Source organism: Ammospiza caudacuta, chromosome Z (assembly GCF_027887145.1).
Source record: "Ammospiza caudacuta isolate bAmmCau1 chromosome Z, bAmmCau1.pri, whole genome shotgun sequence".
NCBI lineage: Eukaryota > Metazoa > Chordata > Aves > Passeriformes > Passerellidae > Ammospiza > Ammospiza caudacuta.
The window spans coordinates 66,366,700-66,390,700 of NC_080632.1; the positions used below are offsets into that span (position 1 = coordinate 66,366,700).

Consider the following 24,001-nt stretch of genomic DNA (forward strand, 5'->3'; position numbering starts at 1 on the left):
TCCCCGACTCACCTATGCCAGAGCTAGGGAGAAAAGGTGGCCCTGTCCAGTCAAGAAATATACCTTCTCTTTGTCCTTTCTGTTAGTTTTGCATCTGAGAAGGTTCCACTGGTTTTTTTGTAACTTTTTCTCTTGTAATATCTCTTGACTCATAATGAGAGAGTTCAATTAACAGAATCAAAAGAGAGAGAGTTCAATAAACAAAATCATGCTAGCACCATTGCTTTTGAAGAAGGAAAATATAAGAACTTATTTTTTAAAAAATTAACTGAGCTTGATAGAAGTTTTGAAGGTGTGAATTGACTTGAAGATGAAGATTTAAGTCTCTGTGTTCTATGTGTTGTAGCCCTTACTCTTGAACATGGGGATTTAGAAAGAAAGGGTTAAAAAATAAATTGAGAATCTACTTGGGAATTGCCATCATAAGTTGCTGACTTCATGACCAGAACGCTGATGAGATTTTGAGAAATGGAGTCTAAAGGAGGGGAAAGAAAAAAGGGGGATGACACAGGTAAAAGTCAGACAGCAGCAGAAATAATTATTGTAATAAAAGAAGGAGCAACTTGAAGGCAAAGATGTTAACAAGGGTGAGAGCAGGTGTGGTGAGCAGGGCCCTACATTTGGGCTTTGCTGAGGGACAGAGACCATGAGAAGGTGGTTTGTTTTTGCTCAGTCTAGTGGAGCTCTGTACAAACAAGCTTCTGCAGGTATGCTCAGCTCTGACAGTACAGCTATTCATTCTGAATGAAAAAATGGCAAAATAAAGGATTGGCAAGATGTTCACTGACCTTTTCTCCTTCCCATTCTTCTTGCTCCTAAAAGCTTCCCAAACAATCTAACACAGAAAACCTTCTAACCATTCTGCCAGCTAATAGTTTGAGCCAACTTCTTATGAGACTAAAACTTCATTACTTTTTTAACAGCTGAAACGATAGTAAAATCCTTGAGCAGTTTGTCAGAGTGAGTGTCTAGTCTTTAATTTTTAACATTCTCTTTCTGAAAGCCTTTTAGAGTTCAGCTCTTTACTGACACTCTCCCTTGTCAGTCTTACACTAAAAGCAGTTAAGCAAAGCAAGTGACATATTTAAATTTTAAGTCCCTGTGCTCTAAAACTGCTATGCATAATCAGTTTAGTATGCTCCATGAAAATGCATGCAACACCTAAAAAAAAAGGTGTTTAAGTGGATGACCATAGGAAAAGATAGGGTGTTCGAACTGAGGCTTTAGTTCCTCAAGTGCCTCCCTTTGGCGCAAAGGCAGCAATCACAAAATCACAAATAGGAGGAATAAAACCAAATATACCAGGACTAGATGACTGATACAAAAACGATTATACTTATGTATTTATTTCTCAATTGATATTTTTTATGTAAGTTGACAAAGCTAACATGAATTGCTGTAATAAAACATAACAAATAAAGGAAGAAAAATAAATAAGGCAAAATAACTAAAAAGAGGAACAAAACAGAATCCAAGAATACCAAAATATGCAGCAGCAAAAAATAGACTTTTAAAATGGCAAGAAATTTATATAAGAAAGGTTTCAAGAAAGATTTCAATGACTGCAAAAAGAATTGCAGAAACTGTCATGAAAATCACCTAGAAAATGGTATGCTTACTTTATTTAGAATGAATGAGCCAAAAGTAAGTACAGCATCCTTTCTCTGCCAAGATAACTCTTCCACCAAGTGCTCTACCATGGAGCTGCTCACCTCACAGAGTAAAGGGCTGTCTCGTGACCAGAAGGTACACCAGATCATACAGCTGTGAGTAAAGAGCAGTTTCAAAAAGTAGAAAAACAAGAGCAACCTACATCTTCACCATTCCCAATGAGTGGTTGTATTCTGTGTTTTCTAATTTCATTATTACATTATTCATAATTCCTTTCTTAGGTGTAGATTTAATCAAAGTACATTAGAATGATGGAAATGTTCATTGGTATTCAGTTCTTCAGAAAAGCTCTTTTCTGTGAAAACTTGGAATGCATTATTGTTGGTAGCTTAACTCATCTGTCATACAGTGAATGTAGATGCTAATGAACTGGATAATGTTAATATCAGGGGATAGATTAGTAAATAGATTTTAACAAAAAATTTGTATGGCTAGAATTCCTCTAAACAGAACCAGTTACTGCCATTTTGTAAAATATCATTTGTTGTGGAGATCAGTTTTACAGCACTAGTAAAGTAATTATGTTTCCAAAATTTATTTGTCTTCCCATTACTTATTTGCTTGCTCTACTTGTCCTTTGTTTTCTTCATTGGGCTTTGATTCCTGCTTAGAGCATTCCTTTTAATGTGTGTGCATGTCCAAATTGCATTGTTATACCATGTAAATATAAACATGGTATAACACATACATATATACAACTGGTATATATGTATATTATATATGTAATATACAACTACAACTTGCTTAAATCTTCTCCCCAAAAAAGACCCCCCTGAACTGAAGTAATTTTCCGACATTTTTTCGCAATTTCCCATAATTTCCCAACATTCCCAAAAAGCCAAACATTTTTAAAGCATAATTTCTTTAACTTGTTTTCTTCTGTGTTTAGGAGTCAAGTAAATATATCTGTGACAGTGGCTCAAAGTGCACTCCAGCCAGTAGTTACAAGGGGAGGTGTTCAATTGTCTGCAGCCCATGCTTCTAGGAATGTATCCCTCTCTCAAAGAGGTTGCCCCTAAGCAGGTGAATTTGTGACAGATACAATAATTGCAAAACCAGAAAAATATGGTGCATCTTCAGACATTTTTTCTAGAATAGCATTTTCTGACTGAAATGCAATGGATTGACCACTAGTGAAAGCTAAACAGATTTACAGGTATCTTAATATACAGCACCTAGAAACCAGTGTAATCTCTTACATCCAGGCACGTCAGACACTGTGCCAAGTTCTTGGGAACAGTGATAGGGAGGTCTTCCTGTGCCCATAAATCCAAAAACCTCTGAAAACATGTTGGCATGTCTGCTGCCAGTGAAATACAAGCAGAGAGGAAGGGATGGGTTAGTACATTTTGGATGGTTCATATTACTCATGCATACTTATGGCAGCCTGTGATGTTTCATTTGTATTTGTTAAATTCTCAGTTCCTCAAAGTATTTAGTTCTGTTATGTGATTGTGCTGGGGAATACCTTGCACGTATAAAATAACACTAATGTAAATTCTTCTCTGTTTGGACATGCATTCTGGAAATTAAGGCTAAGCTGTTTTGTCTAGGTGAATATTTGTAAATGTTTAGCATTTTTAATTTAAAGGCTTTTCTGTGCTTGAACATGTGGTATGCAAATTGAGGCCTGGGTGGCACACTGCCTTGGGGAAAAGGGGTCCTTAGTCTTCATTGTTAAAAACCAAAGACTTTGATTTCAGAGCTTCATGCCTTGCTGCTTTCGTCAGGGGAAGGTGATGAAAAATTGCAGGGTGTCTAGTCTTCTCTGAGCTTGAGGTAAGGAGGAAGGATAGGCCAAAAAGAAAAGCGAGAAAATGCTGTTTGGAGACAACTATTTCTGCTCACTCTCATGCATGATTGTGTGCTTTGTGCATTATTTTAATCTCTCCTTAGTAACCTTTACCTAGGGCAAATACTGCAATTTGGTCTCCAAGCATGCTGCATCAGGGGGGACTCTGATGGGCATCTCAAAAGGCAAAGGTTATGTTCAGCCTAAGTTCTAAGCCCTTTTTCTGAGCAAAGGCTCATGAATTCTGCATGTTCCTTAGCTTTTCTTGGGGGGGTTGTAAGAGGTAGAGTGTGTGGATTGAATTATTTTCAGGAGAAAAGCCCCATGAAGCCTGCTTGATCTAAAAGAGACAATAAAAAGAGGCTTCACTACCTATAGCACTTTTCCTTCAGTAGAGGGACTAGCATCCTACTGGGTCAGAGATTTTATCTTTAAATTCAGTTAATGCTAGTAATAGTTCTGACATGGCCTCCACTGCTCTGTACAACACAAGAGAGAAAATTAAAAACTACCCAACAAGAAAAACCTCACTGGAGCTAAAAAGCAGTGAGCAGTGTGAAAGATAAGAATTTCTGGTGTTTAAATATAGAGTAATATGAATATGTTAAAACACAGAACTCTATGTACTGCTTTTAAAATAATAATTTCATTTTGGTTAAGAAAACTACAGTTAAATCAGCCTTCTCCTGAATGTTCTGGCTGTTATTTTCTTTAGCCAGTATAAACCTGCCTTTCTGGTTTATGAAGCCACAGTGCTAACATGTAAAGCAAGATGTTATGACTCATTGAAACAATTCTTTGTTCTCTCTTGAAAGCATTGCTGATGGTATTTTCAAATGTACTTGGGTTTACCCCTAAGAATGCAAACCTTTTGCAAGTCTGAGCTTAATGCAAGGCAGATTATGTAATTTTTGCAGTGCCATATGATGTGAATGTAATCCTGTTAACCTCTTTGATAGTTTTGGTTTCCAGCTTTGCTGAATTTTGCTGTAATTTTTTCAGGGGAAATAAGATGGCTTCTCTTAGTTTGCAAAACTTTGAGCAAATGTGGTACAAATGTGTGTCAGGACTGAGAAGTAGTTGCTAAGGGATTCATCAGCAAAACTTCTTTCTTGATTTGACTTGGAGATGCAAATTACTTGCATGAAACCCTGAAATCAAGTGGCTAAAACTGAGAACTTCAACTGAAAATGAGTCTGCAGTGATTTCACCAAGGGTCAGTGTTTTATGTGGACTGTGCTCCCCAGTGCTGGGAAAGTAGGAGGTTAAGGAAAGCGAGGTTTAAGGGTGTGAGGATAGGTCCTGGCTCATATCCTGGCTGTTCCCTTGCAAAGCACTTCTTTGTGTTCGGCAGGCTGTGCTGAAAGATGTGAAAGGGATTGGCAGAGAGGGCTGTGGAGACTACACCAGGCAGTCTGTTTTTGCTGTGAATAATCAAAGCACTGAGCACCTTGCTGCTATAGAGGTGGAGAGCCCCCAGCTACTGTAAGCTGGGTAGGTTTGCTCAGCCTTTCCCCACAGCCAGACCACCTCTTTCTGCAGAACCTGCAATTATTGAAGTATTAACTGAGCTGCATCAAAAGAGAATAAATTAACAGGCATTTATGTTTTCTATCTACTGAGCAGTATTAGTAAAAAGCAGTTTAAAGCCTTTTATCTCTGAAAAGAAGAAAAGGGGGCTTTAGTTTTAACCAAACCAGGTCTGATATATGCATCTTTCTTGGGGATAACACACCAGCTTTAGGGTCCATAGGAGGGAAGCTGTCCCAAAACCTCCTTAAGCAGTCCTCAACTGAATGAAGCAGAAGACTTCCAGACAAGAAGGGTAGTGGCATTCTAAACTGGTGCAGAGTCATGAAAGTTGAACTCCTTTAAGACTTAAGCTTCTTTGATTACTCCCAGGATTTTGTACGATTGTGTACTCTTATTGTAAGTAAAATAATACTTGCGTTTTTGAAGTTGACAGCTTCATCTTGGTGGCTCAATCATTGTTTCTCGGTGCTGTTAATAAAACCAAAGGACACTGTGAATAATGGTACTGGTCAGACAAGGAATGGAAAGCTCATTGAAAGAAAACAGATTTGAACTTCACACAGTCACAGAAGCTGAGCAAGGCTTGGGTGGGTACCACTCAATGTGTCCTGTGAGCCATGGTGCAGGCACCCCTTTTTATACCTTCTGCAAGTGTTTGCTGACCTCACTGTGTTTAACTGTGTCAAAAACCATCAACTCGGAGTGGCTGATGCTGGAGATCCTTTAGTCTAAAATGTTCTCTGAATGTTTAGTGCCCAGCTGGAGGTGTTGCCATCATTTATGTGCATGGGTCATTTGGTGTCAGGGTTGCTTGCTTATTTTGAACTTTTCTTGTGTTTCTAAAGATGCCTGTCCAGCCCTAGGTTCCCAAGACATTGCCGTACTGTTTAAATGATGATGGAAATAGTTAACAATGCTGAAGGTAATTTACCTTATATGACACAGAATCATAGAGCATGCCAACTGGAAGGGGCCCACCAGGATCATCAAGTCCAATACATGAATGATGAGATAGCAATGTCCTTTTTAGTGGGATATCACTTCTGCTTCTTTTGAATGACAACTAATTTAAAAACAAAATTAGCAAGGACAATTACTACTTCAGTCTTAAATCCCTACTGTCTAGTAATCAAACCTGTATTTTTAGTATTTTTAAGGTGTGTTTTGTTTTGTTCCAACTTTTTTTCCGCAGTGCTCCTGATAGTCACTCTACAGCCTGTCTTGCCTTGTTCTCACAACCTTACTTCAGCTTCTTGTTGATGAAACTGATGATAAAATCACTGTTTTTCTCTGCTTTATCCAACTTGATAAATTGAGATGTAGTGAATTTATGCTTACCTTAATCGTGTTTCCCCCCTCTGTTTTGTGGCTGATCATTAAGGCTCACTGTACACGCTGAGGGAACATGTAATTGCAGTTGCCTGATATAAACAACCAGTTTGATGGATTTAGACAAAGAGAACCTTTCAAGTACATCTCCTAATTTAAACAAATGTGTAGTAAATCTGGTGAATAGCATGGATATGCTGTTTCCAGCCTACCAGAGATGTTTACCTTGTCATGGCTTGCTTAGTTGTGAGTGGCCACCTGAAATTGTTGTATTGTCCCTGCTCGTGGGATTAGATATGAGTCCTGACCAAAGGCACCCACTGAAAAAAAACAGACCTTCACTGTTGTGATGTGATTAATACTTCACCAGCAGAACTAAATTAAAGAATTTTTTAATTAGTATTATTTGCCATTTTAATTTTGAAATTATCTGTTCATAGGTTAAAAAATGAAACTGCACAAATAATATCTCACAGCTTCCACTTTCTTTTCTCTGTGGTGATTTTACTACAGTCTAGTAGTTTATAAAATATGAAGCAGTTAAGCAAAACGTTATTATGAGTTATGTCCATATTTTCTTGTGGAATTTAGGACTGTAATCATCAAAGGCTCTAATTGATTCTGAGAGGGGATCATTCTGTGTAATTATTCTCCATCTTCCTCATCTGTTTGTTGTTGGCTGCCAGGCGAACCAACAAATACAAGGCATTCAGGTGGAAGTGAGCTTTTTGTGGAGCATATTGTCCCCGACATTGTTTGCAAATACTGTCGTAGACACTTAATGAAGTGCTATTCAAGAAAACAGTGGGATTATTTCAATTCAGGGTGTTGGACTGTTCTCCCTTCTACTATCAAAAATATTTTACAAGAAAACAAATAAAACTAACCTTCTTTACAAAGATTAGTAACAGAGAAGTTAATCATGTATAATTTAAGTCTTAAGGGCAGTTTTGCCTCCTGTTCTCCATTGTCAGAGCTTGAGTGACAGGTCTGTACTGGAAGGGTGAGTGGGATTTGAAAAATGCTGTGTTCACTAGAACCATGGGGTTTTTGTTTGTTTGTTTGTTTTTCTTTTGGTATTGTGTATCTACTACCTTGCCAGCTTCCTAATAGTGTCTTACAGAATTATTTTTCAAACATACAAAATATTTTCATCTGTACTGCTGAAATTTTTGTTAAAGGCACTGGCAGCTGCCTCATTTTTTTTTTTTTCTAGACAAAGCTAATTGAATGCATGAATGCCACTGCACATAGCTGACAAAAGCAGAGCATCTTTGTGAGTAGGCTGTGTAAATTCTTTCCCACAGAAGTCAACGAAGGGGTCGGTTGTCCTGGGCTACGTATTTCGTCACTTAAACCTGGTGGAAATAGATTACTTTGGGCTGCGCTACTGTGACCGAAGTCATCAAACGGTGAGTGAGAGACACAGCAGATTGGATTTGGCATGCATAAAATTCACCCTGTTGCGCCGGTTGCCTGTACAGCATTAGATTGTCATACTTCCCCTAACTTTCACTGTTTCCTGGCTCAGGTTTCCAGTAATAATTTATTTTGTTTATTTCCAATAAAGTCTTGGAATAGCCATTAGCACCTTAGATAGGAATGGAATCAAATGTTAAATGTTGTTGAAAACTAAATTAAGGAAGTACAAATAAAATAATTATTATATGAACTTAGGACTGATATTTTTTCCTCTTTAATACTGTGACCTGAAGCCAGTGCCTGGTGCTCTGTGCTACTCAGCCTCACTTGGCACTGCAGTGCCTGGGAAAGAGCACCCCTGAGTGCATCACAGCCTGCTTCACTTGCTGCAACACTGGCCAAACACCTGTTTCAGGCTTTGCTGGGCAATGCCATTTTCACTCTGCCTGAACCATCTCTGTGTCCCTGAGCCCATGCTCTCTAGAGCCTCCTTGGCAGGGACTCACCCCACATCCCAGGCTTTTCCCACCGAGACGTTTCCATCCTAAACAGACAAGGAGATGTTTCAGCCAGGCTGAGATGTTTCAGCCAAAGCAGGCAGTGTTTTGGAGCATTGCTGTCTGCCCCACCAAAGGCTTGTGCAGGACTGCTGCAGGCAGAGGTGAGGAGCAGGGAATGCTCAGCAAGAGGAACCAGTGCTGTATTCACAGGATGGTCTTCATGCTACCTAAAAATTATGAAGGGAATAGTGCCTGGCCTATGGTTAAGTTAAGTCAAGCCATTACAGCTTTGAAGCCGGTGTTTAGTGATGATAGCACTCTACAAGATCCTGTTTCACCAAAAGATAGTAATAACTTATTGAATTGGGTAAACATTTGCTGAGTTCTTCTGTTAACCAGAAGCTGGTCATGTAAAGACTGAATTTAGAACAGTATTAAGCAGATTGCTGATTGCTACTGAGAGCTACAGACTGCCTCATTCCCTATGTTTTAACTTCCGTGCCGTAGTCCAGAAATGTATGAATTCAGTTCCTTGATGAGCTTCTAATAATTTTGTTCTATGAAGATGAAAGCCAAATTCAGCTGTGAATTAAAGTAGACTGTTAAAAATGGTGGTTTTGATTTCCTGAGGAATTTGAGGTGTGAATGAAGAGCAGGTAGGTATTTTTTGCTCTCTGAAGTGTTTTCCTGTTAGCTGTGGTTGCAAATAAATAGAAATGGCTGTTCCTGGGGATGTTTCCAGAAACATACACAGGGTATGTTTAGTGGTGTATATGAAAATATGAGTACAAAAATGGATTGCACCTCTGTTATGAAAGGGACACACAAAAGCATATTTTAGGGCACATCCTTTTGTTCTGCTTTTTCTCTCGTGTGGTGCTCCAGTGGTATTAATTTAATGTTAGCTTTAGGCTTTATCCTCTGGCCAGCTCAGTGTCAGGAAGCCACTGTGATTCTTGATTTTCCCATGGATTAGGAAGGTGTTTATCCCACTTCTGTCATTCGCCTGCTCTTACACAAACACAGGCCTTATCATGTGGATATGGGACATCAGCTGTGTGCAAGGCTATAGAGTGCCACTGCCCAGCCTGGAGATGCTGCCACAGGGACTGCCTTTGCACCTGGATTGTTCTGTAACAAATCATTGTGAAAAGGCCTGTTTGTGTTGTTTGTCTGTGTAAGGATAGCAAAAAACTGATGCTCCTTCATCTGAAAAGTTCATAAATGAGCCAAACAGCGCTACTGTGTGTAGTTTTATGTGTTTTGTGATGTGTGGCTTTATGCTGCTAGCTTGCTTTTTTTAGTGAACTCCTGTAAGCTCTTAAGAATGGGCAGAAGAATGGAAAGTTTTCACACAACAAAAAACACCTTGTGCTTTAGCTGTAAACATATATTTAGTTGCATGCCGACCACGGCTAAAACACTCTGGGCTGTTGTGGGAATTAGTTCAGTAATGGCTGGCAATAAGCCTAGATCTGCATTTTGGATTGGATATTTTTTGGATCGACCACAGTGGATTTCCTAAGGGAAGAGGAAAAAGGTTACCTTGCTAATTAGCTTTAAAACCATGGTCCTGAGTTAGTCTCAGAGGGAGAAAAGTGTTTGGGGGTTGGGCTACCTATTAATACATTGCTTGTGGTGGGGAAAGTTTTATTACTTGTCCTGTCCGGTTTTTTGTCACACTATAGGTTTAACTGAATGACGAACAAAGCAGCGTAGACAAAGTGATGTATTTTAAAGAACATAAATCGGTCACAAAAGAAACATTTTTCTTATTAAGGGTTTGAAAAGGATTGTTTGGTTATTTCCCCATTACTCCTGCATGCCTCAGCACTTCCAGGTGGTCTTTTAAGTGCTGTGTTGGTGAGCTACCTCTTATGTGGGTGGTATCATAATTATTTTAGTACTACCAGTAGGGCTTTAATGAGTGAACAAGGTTTCACTGTGCTACGTAGTGTATATGAATGTGTAGCATTAAAATTGTCTCTTCCTGAACACCAACAAACTAATTAGCCTGTGAGAACAGCTGGATGCAGCAGGTTGACAGAACTGGGTGGCACTGGCAGGGGCATGAAAAGTAGGGTAAAGCACAAATTGGATGACCCTGTCTCTAGGGTAGTAATTTGGTCATATTGCACAAATTTTGCTTTACTGACATTCCAGGTTTTGCTAAATTCTCCACAGTAAAAGGACAGTATTCAAATGGAAAAATCAAGCTCTGGAAGATTACAAGTTGATGTCAGAATAGCATTACCTATATCTACTTAGTGCTCCTGAACAAGATAGGTCTCCAAAGGAACAACAAAATATCTTTTCTGATAATTGGTTAAAGTACAACATTTAATAATGAATTAAAAATTCCATGATATAAAACTACACCCCAATGAACAAATGGGTTCAGCTAATGCTGTGTTGTCAGTAGTGTTTCCTAATAGTCCCTCTGTTGACAAACTACATGGTGCTTCTTCTCATGTGGTACTTGAGTACTTTTCTTAGTGCTGCAAGTTCTTTAAAAAAAGACCAATTTTCTTTGAGTGCCACAGAATCCCTAACTGTGCTCCATCATCTAACCCTCACCTGAGCCTTTTGCATTACTGCAGAGAGTACTGGCACCCAAATTAATGCGAGTTGACGCTAGATACTGTCCTCGTGGTTCGCAGTGTGGATATGGTTCTCAACTTGGTCTTCCTGGAGAGGACATTTGTGTCTTCTGCCTCATCTCCCAGGACTTTGTGCCCCATCTGCTATTTCTAAGTGAGACCCAATCACCAGACTATGTGTAGCAGAGGCTGAGGGTGGCTGAGGAAGCTCTGTCCAGAATCACAGACTCATTAGGTTGGAAGGGACCTCTGGAGATCACCCAGTCCAGCCCTCTGACAAAGAAGAGTCATCTGGAGCACACCCAGGGGGTTTTAGGATGTCTCTGGAAGGCAAGACTCCACATCCTCCCTGGGCAGCTCTTCCAGTGCTCTGCCACCCTCAATGGAAGGAAGTTCTTCCTTGTATTGAGGGGGAAATTTCTGTGTTTTAGTTTATGCCCATTGCTCCTCGTCCTGTCACTTTGCACTATTAAAAAGAGGTCTGGTACCTTCCTCCTGGCAGCTGCCTTGGAGATACTTACTTGCATTAGTGAGATCTCTTCTCCAGACTAAATAGGCCCAGATCCTACCTCTCCTCATAAAAGACATGCTCCAAAACCCTCACCATCTCTGTGACCCTTCACTGGACCCTATGCTTTAGCTCCTTGGCACTCTTGCACTAGGGAGCTCAGAACTGGACAAAGTTTTCCAGGTGTGCCTTACTAGGACTGAGGAGAGGAGGAGGATCACCTCCTTCGACTTGCTGGCGACACTCTTCCCACTGCAGTCTCTCATTGCTATAGTATTTGGTGAAAACAGTGTTCCAGGCATGCACTTCTCCAGGGGCTGGGTGAACTGGTGCTAGGAGGGCTGTCGTGCTGCTCTCACAGCTGCTTCCTGCTGTGCTGCAGCTCCCAGGTGCTCTCCACCCAGTCCCTTCGCTACTGCCTTTGTGGCTCTGCCAGGGTGTGTAGGATAGCCAAGCTGGAATGGAAGAGGCCAGTGTTTTATTGAGGTACACAAAAGGCAGAGATTGCAGTATTTATACATGATATGTCAAGAAAAGCTGAGCAGAATTTGATGAGGGAAAGGGTCCTCCTGAAGCCCAAAGATGTTCCCTTTTGTGAAATGCCAAAAGAATCATGCTATATACACAAAATAGTACAGCAGTAAGAATATTTACAACAGTATATTTGACCTGATAGTGCTAATTTGAGCTATTATAATCAAATGTACCACATAAGAGGAGAAATACAAATACAGAAGGGCAAATAATGGTATTTATTCATATTGCACCATGCCCCCACCCTGCAATGTAGATGTGTTTTTCTCCCCTGTTTGGAGGAAGCTCTGTTTGAGCACATAACCCTCAGAGCACAGCAGGTAGGAGGTAACCCATGGCAATGCAGGGAATTAATGTCATACAATGCAGAGCATATTTTGTCTTCAAGATCTTAGAAAAAAAGTCAAATTGTACCTACCTTGTGTTTTGTTGAATGGAAGTTTTTTAAATGGATTTTTACACTCATTCCCAGACACGATGTACTAAATTATCTAGGAGGAAAGAGAAGTGTTTGTGTGTGTTAAATTAGATGTCATAACCAGTGGAAGAAAAATGGAGACTGATAATGTTGAGTAGAAACAAGAAAATTTAGAAGAATATTATTGAATTAAAACAACAGACACAAAGCTGATGGTCAGGGGAGTTACAGGTAGTAAGAATAAACTTTTAGAGTGCAGCAGGATCAGTTCACTGATGATATCACGATAAATATAATCTATATAACTTCAGGTTCTAAAAACAAAGATAATAGCATTAAATACACATTTATATGCAAGAATTGCCTGAAAATTTTTACATTTCTTATATAATAGGGACATCCTGAACTTGGCAGATTGAGGTTCTTTGCACTGGATATTTGCAGGAAAAATCTGATACAGCAATTCCAATTCTTAGTGTTGTCTTAGGCTGTAGGAAGTCTCGATAATTTCAGATTATAATTGAAAAATGACACATTTTATCTCCAAAACTGTGTTTCTTCCTGTTGTAAATGTGATCAAAAACTAATACCTTGATTGTGAGAATCTAATTAAGACAGTCCAACATTTAGTTTGAATTTGGTAGATCTTTCTGCAACAGACACTTCATTGATTGATACTACAGCAAACATTTCTAACTAGTTAATATTTTGTTTCAAGCAGGTTAATGGAATTTGACCCAAGTTTAACCCTATGCAGATACAAAAAATTAAGATTCCAGATTTGTGGTAAAGTTCTTGCAGGCCTTAAAAGGGCTAATTATGAAACACTGCATGGAGCTTGGGTGCATGCTGCTTACATACCTGGCTTGTATGGGAGCCAGGTTTGTAAAAGTACAAAGGACAAAAGAGTCCATTTATTCTTTATGCTGTACTTTAAAACATTTTTTTTAATGTAATTTCTACCTAAATTTAAAAGGGAGCTATTTTCCTTAATAACATTGTACCTTTTTAATCAGTCTTAGTAAATAAAAAAAATCTTAAAGTAATACTGTATGCATTTGTAAAGAACAATTAGTAAACCAGTCCCTTTAGCAACTGGATAGTTGCATTGGGATGCAACTATCAACAATATAATCAGCAAAATTATTATATTTTTTCCCACTTCTTCTGTAACTGTTAAATACTTTTAGATTCGCAGTGCTGGCACCTTGCAGCTGGGTGAGGAGGTGCTGTGTCCTCTGCAGCAGGGGTGAGCTGTTTGCAGGGGCATCGGTGGGAGAGGACCGGGGCTGTCCCAGGGGCTGCTAGGAGATGGGAAGGGCGGAGGCAGCAGTCGGAGCTGCCTTGGCATTCACCACGCCGGGGTTTGTTGTCAGCAGCTGCTGTGCAAGCGCGCTGGGTTAATGAGACGTTGGTTTTTTGTTGCATTTCTTTTCGCACTTCAGCCTATCAGCTTGTGGTGTAACTATAGCTGACGCTGTTTATCCATCTGTATAAGCATTTAACAAGTATCTAGCACACATTACTGTGTAGGTGTGCCCAGGTGTGCTCACAGGGCCCTGGTGTTGGGGTTCTTGGATCTCTAAATGTTCTCGTCTTTACTGTCTGACTTTGGCTTGAAAAATGCCTTTGCATTATCCATGAAATTCCATTCATCTTTGGCTTGCAAATAAAATGTTAGAAATCTCCTGCTCCTCCCCCCACCTCTTGCATTCTTCAGGAAAATTTTGGCAGTCTTTGAAATAATAAATAGCTGCGTAGTAATTTTAAGCATGGGTTTGTGCTATGGCCACAGAGCTAAGTACTCACTGGAGAAATGAAAAGGCAGATGAGATTCTTGTCTCTTCTTCCCCACACTGAAGTGTTTAATCTCACCTGTGCTGATCTCAAGACCTGTGGCACTCACAGAAAAACATATTTTCTTATGGCAGCTGATACTTATTTTTACTAGCACAAGCAGCAGCACTCTCTCTTCCAGGGATGAGAGTGCAGTTCCTCCTGTCAGCTCAGTATGACGCAAGGAGAAGAAAAGGTTAAGTGATATGAATAACCAATTGTTCTGTGCTAATTTTCAAAGTTAAGTAACTAATTTCCATAATTATCTGTCTCGCAGTACTGGCTGGATCCTGCAAAGACCCTCGCTGAACATAAAGAATTGATAAGCAGTATGTATTTAATTTGAACTTAAAGGACAAAGATGAAGTAACAATGTTCCATCTACACAGTTGGCACAATATTCTACAGATTTATCGTTCTTAACAAGTTTGTTATTGCAGTTCTTTGCTGTATCAAAATTTCACACATGGGTTGCACACGGTATCACTTAAAAGTGTCATTATTGTCCAAAGACTGCTCTGTTCTTAAATTTTGTTTTATGCTAATAAGTGGTGTTATTGTTAATTAGTATAATTTTATAATGGCTGTGATGCCTCTATCATGCTTAGCATACCATTACCATTTCCTGTGTGAATGTAACATTTTTTCTGAAAATTTAAAATTTCATAAAATGTTAAGATAGGCTTCTTAATAGCTGTTTTGTAGTCAACTAGTAACAACTAATGCCAATTAGCCATTCATGACAACTCACTGTTACACCAATTTTTTTTTCGTGCAGCTGGACCACCATACACTCTGTATTTTGGCATTAAATTTTATGCAGAAGATCCATGTAAACTAAAGGAAGAAATAACAAGGTACAGTATTTAATAAAAGTATAGTTTGTTGATCTCAGGCTAGCAATACATTTCAACCAAGTGCATATTGTTGTGCCTGGGTTGTTTTTTTTCTTGAACATCTGAATGTTTTTGCTTGAACGTTGGTGTGTATAAAGAAAAATGTGAATAACTTCACAGTGGTTGATAGTGAGGACTGTTAGGAAGCCCAGGAAGAAAGGATGTTCTCTGGTGCATCAAGAATCAAAGGGCCTTGATGTACATTTTTAAGAGTGGGTTATGGGGTTTTTTTTCCATATTTTCAGTAATACAGTGTTACAGCTGCATTTATACTATGCTATAACCAAGTTTAGAGTTTACTTGGATATCAGATATAAATACAGGGAATTTTCTTCTTCATTGGCCATAGCTTAAATTCCAGAACTGTTTTTCAAGGGGATTTCTTTTGGACTTACTAAAAATATGTGAAGGAAATTGAAGAGTTTCATGCCTCTGATTCTTTTACCTAAGCTTGTCCTCTGCACGGTATGAGGATGCACACAATAACACATGCACATACTTGCACACAGACACACACACAAGGTTATCTGAACTCTCTCACAGTTTTGGGGTTATCTGTTTGTTTTATTTATTAAATGTCTCGGACAATTAACTTTAGGTTCAAAAGGAAATTTGAGAATTTGGGTAGGTAGGTGGACAAATTTAGTGTGCTGGCTTGCGTTAACAAATGCCAAAATACTTCTTTTGATGTCCTAAGAATGTGGCACATGAGGATTCATTAGAATGCATGCAAGGTTTTTAATTTTCCTAAATCAAAGGTTGCAGCACAGGCAGAATATTTTTCTTGCTCCAGAGTTTTCTTGCTCTTTTGTTTCCAACTGGCACAACAGGAATGGAAGTCTCCAATGCAACAAGACTCAGGCTGGTCTGGTAAAAATAAAAAGTGCTGTGACTTGGCAGGTAAAAGAATATAAGCTGGCAGCAATGGGATGCCCCTGTACTATGGAAATTCGGTGCCATTCTCTTGTGCTTTCCCAGAAAAGCTTTAAATCCTCCTCACAGGGAAAGACAGGCATCCCTGGGAAAGGGAACTTTGGCCACAGAACCTGTTGTGATTGCCTCCCAGGAGGCAGGGTGGAGCCAGGGGGCTAAATTTTCACAAGTTCTTCCTTTGCCCTGTGATAAGGCCTGCCAGTGATCTACACTGCTGATTAGTGTGCAAATCCAGTCAAGAAAGGTTCCAGTGTCATTAGGAAGCCTTTAGTCATGACTTGATAGTGTTTGGTCATGCAGAACTGGCACCTTGGGTGTTACAGAAGGCCAGCCTAGGAAAGTGATATAATGGTATTGTCAGTCTTCTATGAAACACATTGAATAGCCAACTGCCTTCAACATCTGTGAGCACTTATTCCCATAAGCTCTTAAAACTTGGAAGAAAGGCTTTTTTTTTGTTCAGGAAAATAACAGTAGTGATCCCAATACCAATAATAATAATAGTAATAATACCACCATCTCCTTAGAATAATTTGGGTTATAATAATAATAATAATACCACCATCTCCTTAGAATAATTTGGGTTATAATAATAATAATAATAATAATACCACCATCTCCTTAGAATAATTTGGGTTGGAAGGGACTCTTAAAGGTCCTTCTACTTAGGAGGTAATAAAGATCCTCTTTTCCTTTATAATAATAATAATAATATTCTGCCTAACGCTGTAATTCCAGTGATGTGTTAACTGCTTTGTGCTAATCAATGTGTTTCTTTGGAGCATGTATTTATTACTTTAATGGACATGAGAGCTAGCTCTGTTGTTATTAGATTCTGATGATCTGTGCCATTACATGATTACTCTTTGCAAATAATGAAAACCTGTCAAATTTGTAATTGCTTTGCAGCAGAATCTATCTGGTTGTCGGCAAAAGCTAACACTGCGGTGTTTGCTAGAGAAAACTTGCAATTTGGCACTCTAATATATGCATGACAAACACAGGTGCACAAGATGAGACTGCTTTAGCTATAGGTATGGACAAAAGGCAAGGAGCTCAGCTTCTGTGGGAATTGAGATTGTTCACCTTACAGTAGTCACTTCAGCAATTAGCAGTGCAGGATGCAGGTGTGTTTTGAGGGTTCCTATGCTGCTTTATTTTGAGACTACAGAAACACAGGTTCCTGCTGCAAGGATACTACATTTCTAGCATCCTCTCCTTCCAAACTCTGTAGAGGTGGAAAAATGCTAACAGAAGTATGGGTGTGCAACAGAAATGCATTTCATATCGGAAAGATGCTGTTGTGTATTTCACAGAGGATGTAAAATCATCTTGGTCATTATCATAATTCATACAGGGAAGATTTGTCTAGGTAGGAGTGCAAGCATAAACTAGAAACAGGACTGAGGTATTGCTTAGAATGAGGAAACACTGAGTGTCTGTGCTTTGTGTTGCCCAGAGACATTCCCAGGAAATTCCTATGCTAATGTCATTCCTCTAAAGTAGAGAACATTAACCATTTTTTAGAGGCTGGACATTCCTACCATAACATCTGTCACAGCACAAACTCTGTGGGAAATCATTAATCAGAAAGACGGGTATCTTTATTCAGAGGCTCATCTGATAAAGTCTAGAAAATTTGGTTTTCCCTTAAGTTTTCCGAGTCAGCTATCATGTAACCTGCAGTTTGTAAAGTTCTCTGAAATCAGTGTAGGTGCACTTTGAACTTACAGAGCATTCCAAGGTGCTTTCATAAGTTTCTTGTACTAACACAGAATAAATTATTTGCAGAGTAGCTGAATGGCTCTATGTAGATAAAACTGAACTAGTGAATAATAGAAAAGCTATGTACTTGTATGGAAGATTTTTTTTTTTCTGTAAAAAATTACCTTCATTGTATTTTTACATTTTGTAGGAAATCAGTGCAAGAAATTAACTTAGGCTGATGTGAAACACTGCATAAATTTGTTGTAATAAAACCAGATAAAATCCAAATAGCGTTTAAAAGATTTTGTAGAAATCATAATGGAATGTTGCAAAACTGCAGATCCTTATTATATAATGGCTTGTTATCTTGTCTGTTCCATCTGCTTTGGGCTTATTGATTCATTCTAAGTGGTCTCAGCTTTATCAAGTGTAGAAGCAGGTTATGACTTTGAAAATTACATTTTCACCCCTGCTATCACTATTCCAAGCAGGAGAGTATCCTGTGCTATGACAGATTCACTTAGTTGCTGATGACACACCCATCCATCTTTGTCATGGGCTCCATCAAACTTCCCTGCTGCATTGTATTCAATAGTCCGGTATGTGAAAAGGAAATATTTGAGTAAGCAAGCATCCACTACCCAGTCATCCTTTACACTGATCCCATAACGAGGTTAAACTTTTGCCCTTTGATAGGTTTCTTGCTCAATTTTTCTGATTCCTATCCCTCTTCCCTACTGCTCCCTCTTCCCTGCTCTGTGAAAGTTCAAAAGAGGGAAATGACATTTTAGAGAGATAAGTAATTGCATCTGCACAATATAAGCAGATTGGAAATAGGGAGTGCTCCCTTTCCTGGGTCCTTCCTGTGGATGAATCTTTGTTACTTCAGGATCAATAGGGGAAGTCATTTAGAGGGGAATACAGGCATTTACTGTCACATAGTTATGGTACATGGTATGTGCACAATTAAAGGGATAATATTGAAATATTAAATGGACTTAAAATAACAACTTTGTTTTGTCTCTGTGTTTTAGGTATCAGTTTTTCTTGCAGGTAAAGCAAGATGTTCTACAGGGCCGTTTGCCTTGTCCAATCAACACTGCAGCACAGCTGGGAGCATACATAATTCAGTGTAAGTTCTCCTGGCCCTCTGAGACCTAATTTCTTTCAATCCTGCATTGTGATTATTTTAAGTGATGACTGAAGAATCATTAACACTTTATGCATTCGCTTCCAAACAGAAGTAGCATGACTGATTTCAGTTCAAGAGCTGTAAATAAATGACCATTCTGAATAGATAATACAGGAGTAATATGGAAATTAGTGTAAAGAAGAAAATCAGTCTGAATACTCTGCTAAACATTATTTGCTTCGCTGGGGAATATTTTATCAAGTACTCAAGTCTTTATGACTTTGGATTACATGTAGAGTATGAAAAAACTTTCATCAGGAGTTTTACAGACTTCAAAGGCTATTGGTAGCCTCAAACCTGGAAAATAAAGCATTATCTCAAAAATTACATTATATCCATATGAATGCAAGTTTACGTAATGTGAGGATATGATCTGACCTGATGTGAAGAGTTTTCATTTTATTTAGTATTTATCTACATTCATCCATCAGTAGAGATCTTTTCAGGAGGGGAGGTTATGTGCTGCATGCTTAATAGAACTAGCAATCAATTAGAAAGGAGCTGTCTGTCTACTGCAGCTGTTATTCTTTTTCCATTACATCTCAAGATCTATATTCAAACAGAATTGCAACCAAAAATTGTGTGAAGTACCATGCTGGGACCTCTATCTATAATTTCTTCTGTGTTAAATTTAGATTTGTCTAAAGTGATATGTATCAAGGAAAGATTATTTGTATTTCTGGTGTTAAAAGTGTGACTCAAAACCACTTAATATAACATAAAAAATAGTCCTCTTTTTATATCCATTTTGAATGACAGGGCAGAATAACTTGTGTACGAAATAGGAATGGGCCCAATACAGGATTTTGTGGTGGATTATATGTGTATCTGAAAAGTCAAAATTTCAGGCAGTGTTTATTTTTGTACAATTATTGTTTACTTTATTTTGCCATCTAAGAAATATGACATGTCATTCTCTAAACAATTGTTTGCAATGCACATTTCAGTTTACTGGCAGACAAGCCTACTCTGAAAAATACTTCAAGTGTGAAGCAGGAAAATATGCAATGATGCATCTTCATTTTTATTATGAGAAATAAGTAAAAGGAGTAAATTCATGGCCTTCAGTTATTTTGCAAGGTGGTGAGAGCTGTTGTTTCGGTATAGTGTCCTGTTCCTGTACTTCTAATCTCAAATATTTTTAGTGGAAAACAATGAGAAAGTCTATGGGAGAGAGAAGAGTTAAAGCATGGCCAAGGTTACATACAGTGAGTTAAAGTTAGTCCAGGCTCCAGGAGGTATGCATTCCTACGGGGTCTATAAAAAACTTTATCCTTGTGTTTAGGGTTTGCAGTTGTTCCAAATATGTAAAGACACCTGAGAAATGTCTGTCTCAGACGCTGAATATGTAATTTTAATGGAGGTTTTCCAGTGAGACTTCTCAACATCCATACTGAGTAGCTCACCATCTTTTTCTAGCAACTTCATTTCAACATTTAGAACAGAAACATTAGTAGTTAGATGAGTCTTTTCCTTCTTGGCTCTTGAAGCCTCCTTTTGGCTATGGTTTTGGCTCAGTGGGCATTGGTTAGAAAGCTCCTGTGAAATCTTTCTCAGAGAAGCTTGATGTACAGATATTACCCAGGGTTATAAAAAATTGAAATACTAACTTCTGCAGAGTTTCTTAGATGCAATTATAGTTAAGATCAGTAGATGTGAATTCTGGCCAAGATGATATTTGTTTTAAAATTACGTTACGACATATGAACAGACATGACTAATGTGAACAAATTCAGGGTTGCGTCAAACGAAATTACATTGACTATTCTTTTTTTTAAGAAACGTCTTTTGAAAGCTGTTTTTATTTTAAAGTGAATTTGATATCCAGGAAATACACTGATATTTTATTGAAAAAGGAAAGCTTGTGATTCTTCATAAGAAACACCATTAGAAGACCTTCCCTCCAGGACTCACAGGATATTTACCTCCATTTATATTCCCAGTTTATGTTAAAGTCCCAGCAATAATATGGAACTTTCCTGCCAGTAATATTGCAGTATACCATGAGAGCATAATATTACAAAACTAGACTTTTCTTTTACACTTGTTTTGCATATGCTGCCAAATAATCAATGTCATTGAATTCAAACTTTGCTGGTTTGGTTAAAATTTTGTCTGGCCTGTAGAAGCAGTAGGTTTCCTTTTGTCAAGGCTTCTAGCTCTCTCTAGCTCTAACCTTCTATATAGATTTTAACATGTGAAGACAATTTTTTCTTGCTTTTATGTGTGCTGAAGTGAATAGTTCTGTATTCTCTTCCTTCATTCCTTTTTCTCTTATCTGACTGCCGATAAAATTTGCCGTCAGTTGGAGAGGGGTAGCTGGGCACCAGTGGTTGGACTGTATAACACGTTTTTTGGTTGAGAAGAAGCACAGGTGACCTTTGTTTTCTCCTTGTGTTCTGCAGCTGAGCTGGGGGACTATGACCCATACAAGCACACTGCAGGTTATGTCTCCGAGTACCGCTTCGTTCCTGACCAGAAGGAAGAGCTGGAGGATGCCATAGAGAGGATACACAAGACTCTGATGTAAGAACTCAGTTCTTTTGGGAACCTGGCAGGTAATACCAGACTCAGGGATGCTAGGCAGGTGGGGAGGAGCAGCCCGTGGGGCAAAGTGGAGGTTTCTAGACTTGAGGAAAGGACACAGGGACTCCAGTTATACGTCTCAGAAGCAGAAGAGATTTTACATATTGAAGTTGTTCTTTTAGGAAGTCAGTAGGACAATAGCTGGAAATATGAGGTGTGTCAGACTTAGGTATGGGTGTTTCAGAGCCAGCGGTTTTAATAAAACATATGCCAGAAATTCACACGGAGAGCCAAAATAAACATTTACTTGCTTATCACCAAGTTTATGTTCCTGGTAAGTGTAAGGAAGCTTGTTCTAACAAATCCAAGTTAGGCGCAATTGTGATATAACCATTTATGAAGATGAGAGCAGTAAGAACCCTTTCATGAAGGTGTTCATCATAGCCTTTGTCAAAGTAATGCGAAGAGAATCAGTTACCCATCTTGTAGTAGATCTAAATTTCTTGATTCTTTTCCGATAATGAAGACACAGTCTGGATAAAGGTTAAGTAATTTTTGCCTGTAGCACTGTGTGTTAATGTTACATCTGTCTTGTTTAATGAGAACAGGTATTAACTCAGGGTCACAGCTGTTCTCTGAAAAGTTTTCCAGTAATTGGAGTCTGTGCCATTTGCCACGTTGACCTGAGCTTTCTCTTCCAGGGAAGAGAGTCTGTTGTTACTAATTATTTATGTGTGGTTGCATGACAGCCTTATACTAATTTATACTTTTCAGAGAACTTGCTACATGTATTTCTATAAAGTAAAAAAGTATTGTTTTTTTCCATTCCAGAGAGAGGAAACTGAGTCACAGCTCGTTAGTTTGGTTCAACATCACAGAAGTGGTTTGTGAGAAATGAGACTTGAGATAAATTGCTGTGAACTAAGCAGCCTTCATTCTCTCTCTCAAGTTTCTGTAGTCACTAGATTCAGAAGCCAGTGGTTGTGAAGGGCAGAGATCACTGTCAAACACTAACTGATCTGGAGCCCTGGTACTGTTCTGCTGCTTGGCTGCAGTTGGGTGTCAGGGATTTAGCAGCATCAGAACAGAGAGGAAAGCCAAGGTGGGCTCATTGCTACTTCAGCTCAACTGTTACCATCAGCACTGCCAGCTTTGACTTCTGCACAGGTGACCACAGTCTCTTCAGCTAAGGAGTGTGAAGCTATAATAGGTGTGGGCATCTGAAATTGTCTCATTGACCTGAGACATTTTAGGGACAGGTGTGTGATATGGTTTGGAAGAACTGTTTTATTCTTTCTGGATCCCAGCATGGAAACACGGGGGCTTTTTGTGTTTGCTTGGTTGGTTTTTTGTTTTGGTTTTGGTTTTGGTTTTCAAAACAGTTATGGCTCTGCATATACCTTCCTTCTCCTGGTTATGTCAAGAAAAACTGGTTTTGGTTGCATGTTTCCTCTCAGGTTTTGGGTTTTTTACACAGCACAATAGCCATTTGGAGATTCAGTAAGGATGCATTATTTTGAGAAAGGTGAGGGAAGAAAGTGGAGGGGGTTTCTGACTCTGCAGCCTGCCTACTGTGACTGTAGTCTCATCTATAAACCAACATGACAACTCCAAGGTCGGAGAGCAGTGTGAGGCGACCTGATGTTGTCAGGCACATCTGGAGAATCAAGCAGTGGCTTTGGGGCTCACTTGTGAGGGAGGAAACACTTGGTGCTGGAGGAGAGACAGAATCCCTCAGTGCAGACAGGAGAGCTGGTGTTGTGCGGCTGACAGTGCCCATTTCAGTCTGTGGGAGATTTGTCTCTGACCGGTGTTGCAGTGTGAGCCTATTTCCTGTTTTAGACTTCCCAGTCCCTTCCCCAGGTGTGCCAATACCTCTCTTCTTCTTCCCCCCTGGCCCCCTGCTAGGCTGTCAATCAGGATTAACATTCCAGTAAGGCTGTCATGTGGTTCGTCACTTTCAAAGGACGCCCTTCAGGCCTGGGGGTCATTGGCCTGTTTAGGTGTCCCTCGTCCCTTGAGACCCTCCCCCTCCCACCTGGTTGGTGGCACACCTGTCCCTTCCCTCCCCCTCCCCCGAAGCTTAAAAGGTCAATCAGACCATGTGCTCGTGATTCTGTTGGAGCTGTTACCAAGACTCGGACCTCTGTGACCATGGAATAGAGCTCTGGATATTAACCCTCCGACAGAATCCGTCTCCTTCCTCCTCACCATAGCCTGAAGCCTTCCCTCTGAGGTAAAACTGAGTTTCTACAAGCCTGGACTTGTTCACTGCACGGCTGCAACCTCCAGCAAGCTAAAGGTGTCTCTGGGGTGATACACCACAGTTGCCGCCTTTGGCCTGGCAGCAAGGGTCAGACGGGCCCAGGCACAATCTAACTGGTAATATTGGGATTCATATTCCAATAGACTGGTGCTCGGCAAGTCAGCTGCTGCTGTGTATTGAATCAACACTTCACGCTGTCAGTGGGGCACAAGCAAAGCAAAAATGCCCCTGATATTTAGCTTTAAGAGCTGCTTTCACTGTTGCTTAGGGCCTCAAATGGCACTCAGGTGCCCTTTGTCTATCCAAACGAGTGCGTGTGTGTCAGCTGCATGGCTGTC

General features: G+C 39.4%; 1 protein-coding gene across 2 annotated transcripts in view; it reads left to right on the top strand.

Annotated features, from left to right (window-relative positions):
* EPB41L4A (erythrocyte membrane protein band 4.1 like 4A) overlaps nt 1–24,001 on the top strand; it is a 116,408-nt gene that overhangs the window by 38,978 nt on the left and 53,429 nt on the right. Inside the window, exons 1-6 of one of the 2 annotated variants that reach the window (XM_058823390.1) lie at nt 2,603–2,694; nt 7,633–7,737; nt 14,421–14,472; nt 14,922–15,000; nt 18,714–18,811; nt 21,277–21,397. In XM_058823390.1, the coding sequence (XP_058679373.1) occupies nt 2,647–2,694; nt 7,633–7,737; nt 14,421–14,472; nt 14,922–15,000; nt 18,714–18,811; nt 21,277–21,397 (503 nt within the window). In that variant the 5' untranslated portion in view covers nt 2,603–2,646. Of the gene's footprint in view, nt 1–2,602; nt 2,695–7,632; nt 7,738–14,420; nt 14,473–14,921; nt 15,001–18,713; nt 18,812–21,276; nt 21,398–24,001 lie in introns of those variants that run through there. The other variant, XM_058823389.1, reaches the window with a different exon arrangement.